This window comes from Lactuca sativa, chromosome 4 (assembly GCF_002870075.4).
Source record: "Lactuca sativa cultivar Salinas chromosome 4, Lsat_Salinas_v11, whole genome shotgun sequence".
NCBI lineage: Eukaryota > Viridiplantae > Streptophyta > Magnoliopsida > Asterales > Asteraceae > Lactuca > Lactuca sativa.
The window spans coordinates 369,346,264-369,356,441 of NC_056626.2; the positions used below are offsets into that span (position 1 = coordinate 369,346,264).

The following is a 10,178-nucleotide window of genomic DNA, read 5'->3' on the forward strand; positions in this document are numbered from 1 at the left end:
TTATCTCTCATAATAAATTGTTAAAAATGCCATTATAATTATTTGTATGTAATTATCGATTAACGCTAGCCAATGTGATTAACATGTACCTTAAGATCATAACTCTAGATTCCTTTTAATCTAATAGTCATAATTTGGTTATACATTCACACAATATTTATGATTCATATTTGATCCTAACCCTATATATATATATATATATATATATATATATATATATATATATATATATATATATATATATATATATATATATATATATATATATATATATATATATATATATATATATATAACTTTATTGTTACAATCGACAAATATTATTGTTATCATAAATAACATAAAAACATTATAGTTTTAATCGACAAGTACCTTTGCTTATCTTTTGCCATTTGCCAAAAAGCTAATCAGGTGTAGACGAACAGTCAAATCATCCAACAGGAAAAAGTTATTCGTCCACTGCCAAGTCTAAAGCTCCTCTTTGAATCAAGGGTCCGGGCAGGAGAGGCTACCCGATGATGTTACCTGACCAGACATGTCAACGTTTTACTCTTTCTGAGATTCAATCGGCAACCCAAAACTTCGATGAGGCTTTAGTCATTGGCCGTGGAGGATTCGGCAAGGTGTATAAATGTCCAAAAATCGGGTCAATTAGAGAAGTTGCAGTCAAACGGTTGCATTCCATGTCCCTTCAAGGAGCCAATGAATTTGAGGCAGAAGTTCAAGTACTTTCTAAGCTCCGGCATGGTAATCTTCTATCCTTAATTGGGTATTGCAATGAAGAAAAAGAGATGGTGCTCGTTTATGAGTTCATGCCAAATGGGACACTTGAAGATCATCTTTCCTCACCTGATTTATCTTTATCTTGGATACAACTACTGAAGATATGTGTAGGGGCAGCTCGAGGATTAGACTACCTTCACATGGGTACATCAACTCAACATGGAGTCATACATCGTGATGTGAAAACTTCTAATATTTTGTTGGATGCAAACTTTGCTGCTAAAATTTCGGACTTCGGATTGGCTAAAGTTGGTTTAATAGATAGAACTCATGTCAGCACAGCTGTGAAAGGGACATTTGGGTATATGGATCCATGCTATTTCTACACAGGAAAATTGACAACAAAATCGGATGTCTACGCATTTGGAGTTGTACTATTTGAGGTGTTGTCCGGGAGAAAAGCTGTAGACTCAACCCTTGATGAAGACCATTGGGGTTTAGCAGGTTGGGTTCAACACAAAATCAAAGAGGGAAAACTCAATCGAATTATTGACCCAAGACTAATTGGACAAGTGTCAAGAAAATGCCTGAAGGAGTTTGCAAAGGTAGCACGCTATTGTTTACACACCAAGCCAAAACAACGCCTTACCATGGCGGAGGTTGTCGTCAAGCTCGAGTCTATTCTTTCACAAGAAACAGAAATTGCCAATTCTATTGTTGGTGAAGAAGGATTCATTTACAAACTAAGATCTCTTTTCACAGGCAAAGTTCATACTGGAATAAGATGGACTACGGATCAAACTTGTAGAACTTTCACATATGCTGAACTGGCAAGTGCAACAAATGATTTTATGGAGGAGGTGCTTTCCCCAACTCTAAATGAAGCCATTTACAAAGGATATGCTCCAACAGAAAATGGTGTTGGTTTAGCGATGTTTGTTAGGAGGATTGAGATTCTCTTGTACCAGGTACTTCCAATATGTGAAATAATGATGTGGGACTTACTTTGAATAGCATAAAGAGTGAACATAGATTTTTTATGCATTCTAATATTTCTAGCCAAATTGGCTATGCAGACGGTCGAACTAAAAAGATTCAATCATCCCTGCTTTGTAAAACTCTTGGGATATTGCTCCAAAAAGGAAGAACTGTTTTGTGTTTATGAGTTCATTCATGGCAAAAGTTTGGCTAAATATCTTTACGGAGGTACGCATCTATTCTACCTATAATTGTAATGAATCTCTCATTGTCAAATCGACAATTGTTTATATGACCCTGTTTTTGAGCTGTTGAGGAATTACATATATGCAAGATTGAAAACCAAAGTTTATTTTTGTCAGGAATAAACGAGAATATTAGCACATTATAAAAGACAGAATATTTAACGTGGTTCGATCAATGTGACATACATCAATGGAAAAGAACCTTGAGAACTCTTCTATTAGGAGATTGTTTCAAAGTGATTACATTGGTTTCCCTAAATACGATAATCGTAAACCCTAGCAACTATAGGGCGAACCCATATAGAAGTAACTACCGAATAACTAAACAGGTCCATACCTTGACTTGAATTGTCGTGTACAGCTTCGCCCCTCAGCTTACTCAAAACAGTAATCACTTCGAAATTGCCATTCGGGTTTTCTTCACTTCGTTTGGGTCGGTTAAGTAATTTATTTGGGTCACCAAAATTCCAAGTAATACATTAACACTTTTTGGGTTACTTTATGCAGAACCAGGTACAGCTTTACTTTCTTGGGATGCACGATTAAACATAGCAATAGGAGCATGTGAAGGCCTGCTATATGTACATAAGAAGAATCAGGCAGCATATAGCCAATTTAAGACCAGTCATATATTGGTGGATACGGTAATATACTCCACCACAATTGATTTGCATGCATTTTTGAGGTAGAATGGAAGTAAATAACACAAGGGTGTTTAGGTTTCACAAAGAAGAATTTAATTCATATCCAAGATCTTCAAATGCTACATTCTTTGTGAATTCTATTAATTCAAAAGGATGAACTAAATTTGATGGGTATTGCCAAATTTCAAAACATTAAAATTATTTGAAAATGACTGAAATTAAGATACTAACTAATCACATGATCTTCAAAAATCGGGAAATTCACAATATTTTCCAACTAGAGAGAAATAATTTAAATATCAGAACTTAGCATGAATTGGGCGAAACTCTTACACTCTATTCCCGAGTTCACTAAAGGAAAGAAAAGAAAAGAAAGGAATTGATCTTCCTTTCCTTTCTCTGTGGTTCCTTCGGATTTGGAAGGATAGTTTATAGGGAAAATTAACTTGATCTTCTTTTTCTTTCGGTTCCTTTCTTTCCTTAAATGAAACTCGAGAACAAAGATGTTTCCAAATCTTCCCGCTTACTTTTCTTTCTTTCATTAAATGAAACTCGGGAGCAGAGTGCTAATGGGAGGTCAAAACAGCCAAATTAGGGTTGACATGTGGTTTTATATAAAGTTGTTGGAAGCTCTTGCCTGATAATAGATTTTCGACTGTAAAAGTTGGGCCTTGTAACTCCCGAATGATCAAATGTTAGGAGCGATTGAAATTTAACTTCTTTTTTCCTTCTCCAATTTATCAAAAATACCTTGGAACTATGAAATATATATATATATATATATATATATATATATATATATATATATATATATATATATATATATATATATATATATATATATATATATCTCGGTAACGAAAACTATAGCGGACTGTATTAGTGAGATCCAACGGTGAACAACTGCCCAAAAGAAAGACCACCCGGAAGTTTGAAGAATTCGCCATGATATATTTGATCCATGCATAATATCATAAAAAATATATATACATTTTGACTGCTACTTAGTATCAACAATAGGTTTGAAAAAATATCTAAAAAAATACATTAGATACTTACTCATACCTGTCGAAGTAAGGAACCATGCCATATATGTTTGGAATAGATTCCATTTTGAGGACTCTGCTAAGTCCACGGTATGCACACCATCACTTTTTCATCTCAGTCTCACATCAATTTTAGTTTCTTCTTCTATATCTTTGATGCTTGTTTCAGGATTTTAATGCTCGGCTTTCGGATTTTGCTTTTGATACATACGTGTTCCAAATGGATCGATATTATGCCGCCCCTGAGTGGTTTCGTTACAGAGCAGACAGATTTGATACATATGAAGAAACATATGATATTCTTCATGGACTATCGCCTACAGATGGTATTGAAAGCGAAACATTTTTCATCCTCTCAATATATATTCTAATGATATACCAACCAAGTCTTTACTTTACCATGCACTTACCCCTATAGCTAGACAACTTGAGGGGGCATTTGGTGGGTAGAATATATTGGAAGGAATTGAATTCTGTCACACATTTGGTTGGCATAAAATGGAATGGGATTCCTAGTGTTCGTGAGTGAGAAGAGGGGAAGCATAGGGAGGTGCCTTTACTTGTGAAATTAGAGGGTTAAAATGGTGTAGGAGTACTTCTATCTAACAAGGAGGCATGCTGGTGATTAAATTCATGGATTCATTATTGGTCAAAGGATTTTGTGAATTCCAAGGGATTTCATTTCGATCGGTACTTATTTGCAACCAAATGCAGGATTAAAATGGAACTGAATTCTAATTCCGGCCAAATCCTACAAAATCCAACCTCCAAACGCCCCCTTAGTTATTTGTGTGTACGCAAATGGCTAACCAATCAAACACACCACTTTGACAGATTTTGCAATGAAGAATGAGATCTATGCTTTTGGAGTGGTGCTGCTGGAAATGCTAACAGGGATGAAGGTGTATGATGAGGAGAGACCTGTTGGAAAGGAAGATTTTGTGAAATGGGCTATTCCGTTGTTAGCAGATGAGGTAAATCTGAGAATGATTATGGACCCACAACTTCATCAACATAATGATTTTCCTCCAAAGGGAGCATTCAAGTTGGCTCAACTTGTTTCAACGTGTCTTCATCCAGAAAAAGACAAACGCCCATCAATGGAAGACATCTTGCACGTGTTGAATCATTGTTATCAAGAAGAAATCAAAACAGTTTGACTCTTAAAAATCAAACACATAGTTCTTTTATAGGCCTGCCAATGTAAATTATACGATCTAGGAGATCAGCTGAATTAATAGGCAGGAAAGACAGTGAATATTTGATCCATTTGTAGAATGTCTAATGGAGTTAAATATTTTCAAGGTTTTCTAGCAAGTAATTAGCCACAAGATCATGCATGTGGGATTATTTTTAGTCAATCATGTTGTATATATTTACAAACGTTGGATTATAAGAACCTTTTAGGATCTATTTGTCAAATTTTATTGATATATGTTCTTTAAGGAATCTGTAAATATAAGTTTTAAGAGAGTAAGTGATAAATTAAAAATAATTGTTTGTTAAGGAGGTTTTTAGGTGATAAAGTTTAACATCATAAAATGAAACGGCAGTTATCTCAATTTTGAAAATTAAACCATTAACATCATTCAAAAATAAGTTGCTGGATATATATTTATTCTTTTCCCTTTTAGATTGTTTAAATGCCTACTTCAGTTCTCAAAGAAAATGAAAGACAAAATAAATAAAACCAAAAGATATGCAAATTTAAGAAAAAACAACCCCAAGCACTCATCAAAATCCAATATTATAAAAAAACATATAAATAATCAAAAACTGAAACGCATCTTCTCGGATAATTGTAGACAGAATATGGAAAGAATTTAACTATGTATTGATGTGTTTATATCGAGAATGGATGCTAATCCGTACACAATAGTTTTTAGTCATACATAACAATTTGTGTTTTATATGTTTGTAGTGTACAACTCTATAAAGCACAAATTGTTGCGTATGACCAAAAATTATTGTGTACGGATCACTACCTATAGAGAATAAAGATACAATATCTCCCTAATCTCTATACAACTATTCATGTAACATACCAAATACACGGATCTAGAACAAGATTTCGTTGTTTTGTGCCTAAAATTGGAAGTTGTCAATCTCTTTTTAACTATCATTAACTATTTTTCCGCAACATAGGCAAAAAAGTAACTGGTATGTTTCTTTCTTGGTTGAGATATTTGGGAAATCACTAGAAGGAAAAAGGCTATTACCGGCGACTTTTGTCGCCGGTAAAAGTCCAAAATGTCGCCGGTAATACTAATAGCGGCGACGCGTCGCCGATAGTGAGTCTCCGCTACTGCTTCGTCGCTATTGATCACTTTGTCGCCGCTAATGAGAAACGTCGCCGCTAATGATTCGTGTCGCCGCTAATAACTATGTTGCCGATAATGAGTCTTGGTAATAGTATCGCCGGTAATAACAGTTTTCATTTTTTTAATTTTTTTTAAATTAATGATTTTGGTTGCCGGTAATAATGTCGTCGGTAATTACATAACAATATTCGATTAAATATCAAAAATAATAGTGTCGACGTTAATTACAAAACAAACATCCGATTAAATATCAAAAATAATAGTGTCAACACTAATTACAAAACAAACATCCGATTACAATTAAATATCAAAAGTCATAATATCCGATTAAATATAAAAGTAATAATGTCGCCCGGTAATTACAAAAAACAACCAAAGTTTTACAATCTACCAAGTAGCAATTAAAGCGTGACAACATATGCAAATAAAACGCATCCTTACATATCATCATCTTCGTTCCCATCGTTTCCTTGATTCTTTTGGGATTGAAAAAACGAATAAAGTTCATCCCTACATGCCGGGTCGCTGAGCATTGCACGAAGATTTTCTAACTACATAATTAATAACAACATATATAAACTTATAAGTTAGATTGTCAAACATAAACAAAAACTATCAAAATACATTGCTATTTTTAAACAAAGATATAAAACCAAAGTACATTGCTATTTCTTGCACTTGGGACAAAAACTCAATTACCAAACTTTTTAACAAATAATCACCACAAAACCAAATTTACCAAATCAACATGCATTTTACGATGCTAAAGTAGGTTGCTATTTTTAAACAAAGATAAAAAAACCAAAGTACATTGTTATTTCTTGCACTTGGAACAAAAACCCGATCACCAAACTTTTTAGCAAATAATCACCACAAAACCAAAATTACTGAATCAACATGCATTTTACAATGCTAAAGTATATTGCTATTTTTAAACAAAGATAGAAAAACCAAAGTACATTGATATTTCTTGCACATTGGACAAAAACCCAATTACCAAACTTTTTAGCAAATAATCACCACAAAACCAAAATTACCAAATCAACATGCATTTTACAATGCTAACGTAGATTGCTATTTTTAAACAAAGATAGAAAACCAAAGTACGTTGCTATTTCTTGCACTTGAGACAAAAACCAAAGTAGATTGTTTTACCTGTGATGGTTGTGATGATTGTTGTGATGGTTGCGAAGGCTGTGGAATCGGTGGGAGAGCAGAAGGTTTACGGCGAATGCCTCTAATATGGCCACGTCGCTCTCCTAATACTTTCTCGAATGCAACTCTTTCTTAAGCGGGTGTTAACTCACTTTCACCTTGAGTTTGTTCTAACAGCTCTTCAACTAACCGATTCTGTAACTCCCAAAAGTGAGTAACAATTAAGTATAAATAAACATTTAGTTATATGATAAAATTATAATTAAATACTTACATATTGTTGTTCCGCCTCAGCAGTAACAAATACATCATTCTTATCGGTATGAACTTTGCGAAACATTTCCACTCTCTTAAGGTTCTGTTTAACTTTAAAAATTTGATTATATTTTAAATAAATAATTACATGTATCGTACGGTACCTTCTTATAGCAAGTACTGCTATACGAGCTCGAACCCCCACGATTCACATTTGTTTGCATTTCACGAACTTTTTTGTTCCTTTCTGAAGCAATTCTGTGTTTGTCCATTTGGAAATACTCAACTGCCTTCGCCCAGTTATCAACTAGCATACCCTCCGGAGGATTGGCTAATGCTCTCGGGATATCATCATACCCTCCAACTAACATAAAATAAATTTTTGCGTCAGCTTTACGTTCTTGATAACCTTTTAACAAAGCTCCTTGAAAACCCTCTGTCAATAGATTAGCTTGTACATCCTACAGATTAGCTTGTACATCCTGGTACATCTGATCCAAATCAAACTTTTTCTACAAAAAAAAGTTAACTAATTAAAAAACAATTATATTTAACCATATAAAATATATTTAAATAAATAATTACCACTAAATGTTGTAATACGGTGTCCCGTATTGAAGGGGGAACTCTTTTCTAAGTCCATTTGTCAAAAGGGACCATCTGCTAAATTGTTTTTCCAACTTCTCGGGAAAACATGTCTTTCGGCTCTCCAACGGGATCAAATGTGATATCCCTATCATATTGCATGCTAATTGGTTTCCCTTGGTTCTGTAAGATTGCTTTTTCAAGTTTTATATTTTTCGCTTTGCCTCGAACTTTCCTTCGGGCACGTTCCTCAACTACAAATGTAATTAAAAATTATTAGAAACGATATTTAATTTATAATAATTGAACAAAAATATTAAATAAAAAATCATAATAAGACTTACCGTCCTGCTCGTGATGACCAGCACCTCTACCACCTGGGATAGGTGGGTCCTCAGCTCCGTCTCCCCCGTGTCCACGACCCATAATAGCAGCCATGGTATACATGAATAAAAGCCATATTCTCATCATTTCCTGAAAAATTATAAGATATACAAATAAAATTTTTATTACAGATACACATTACATAGAAATAAACATTTACATAAGAATACACATTTCTGTTTAAACTAGAAATTCAAATAAAGTTCATATTACAAACACATATTACAAATACACATTACATAAGAACTATTCTAATCAGAATCTTCCTCATATCCTTCAGTGTCTTCTTCGGTATCATAATCAGAATTGGTCTCATCGTAATCATCCTCGCAATCAGAAACATCATTGACTCTACCAGTTGGCGGAGGAACTTCAGTTGGACTTTCTACATCAACAATGACTCTAGGAATGTTTTGAAAGTACATGTTGAAATCGATAAAAAGTGGAGCATCGGATGAAGAGGTATTTTGAAGTACATTGACATTGTCTACATTTTCGTGTGAGACATTGTCAACATTTTGAATAAGGTCATCGTTCGATGGTAGATCCCAAATACTTCGATGATTAACATGCTCGACAACACATCGATGGTTATTGTTTGGCTCTCTGATGTAGAACACTTGTTTGGCTTGTGAAGCATATATGAGTTGATCATCTTTGTTTGCTTCGCGTCGTGTGTCGATACTGGTGAAATTATCACTAGAAATAACTCATATTCGGGTATCAAACCACTTGCAACGAAATAGTACAGTTGAATAATCATGTGTATACCTCAACTCTATAATCTCTTCTAACTGGCCATAATATTTCTCGTCTTTCTCACCCACCGCTAAAACCCCAGAGTTTTGTGTTGTACGTTGTGTGTCACGACTAAGTACCATAAACCTAACACCATTGACTATGCATGCGGTGTAAGAATAAGCATTCATTTGCGAACCCATTGCAAGAGCCGACAACTCTTTGTGGAATTCTGGAGAGTTTTCTATTTTTCATTTGCTGAACCTACCGATTATAAATTAATATGTATTATGTATTCGTTAGATCAATGAAACAGATTTGTTTGTTAATTTATATTACCTTTTCACGAAACCAATTACGAAATTCTCTCTTTTCATCACTTTGGGGATGCTCAGATTTGAATTTTCTATGTTGATGACCAAAATATATAGATTTGAAAAGATAAAAAAAATTAAGGATGAAAGTTAGAGATAAGATTAATTACTTGATATATTGTCTGACTTCTTCACAGCTATTCAATACAAACCATTCCATGTTATGCATTTCCATTAAATTAAGAGTTTTGATTTGAGTTGTGCTAGTCGGTTGACATTTAGCATCAAACATCCAAAACTTTGTTTTTTCAATGACAACATCTTCATTTCTTTCCGGATGATTCCTTACATCTCGAAGGTATATCGAACAAAATGATAAAGCCTTTTCAACAACATAACCCTCAACTATAGAGCCTTCCAGCTTCGCCTTGTTTCTGACATAGTTTTTTAGTCTTTTCATATACCTTTCGAAGGGATACATCCATCTCATACATACCGGGCCTCCGACAATCGCTTCATCAGGTAAATGCAAAAGTAAATGAACCATAATGTCAAAACACACTGGAGGATAAATCAATTCTAACTTGCACAAGATTGCAATAATGTCTACTTTTTCTTTCCTCATATCCTCCACCATCAATGTTCTGGAACAAAGTTGCTTGAAAAATGTACAAAGGTCTACAATAGGGGTATATGTATCTTTTTCTAACAACCCTCTTACTCCAATCGGTATCAAACGTTGCATAAGAATGTGGTGGTCATGCGATTTCAACCCAATAATGTTAGTATT

General features: G+C 34.1%; 1 protein-coding gene across 1 annotated transcript; it reads left to right on the plus strand.

Annotated features, from left to right (window-relative positions):
• Nucleotides 1–426: 426 nt before the first annotated feature.
• LOC111891476 (putative receptor-like protein kinase At5g39000) lies at nt 427–4,940 on the plus strand. Its single transcript, XM_023887537.3, has 5 exons — nt 427–1,691; nt 1,800–1,929; nt 2,454–2,590; nt 3,806–3,962; nt 4,471–4,940. The coding sequence occupies exons 1-5, from the start codon at nt 516–518 to the stop codon at nt 4,794–4,796; spliced, it is 1,926 nt and encodes a 641-aa protein (XP_023743305.2). The 5' UTR covers nt 427–515; the 3' UTR covers nt 4,797–4,940.
• Nucleotides 4,941–10,178: the final 5,238 nt, after the last annotated feature.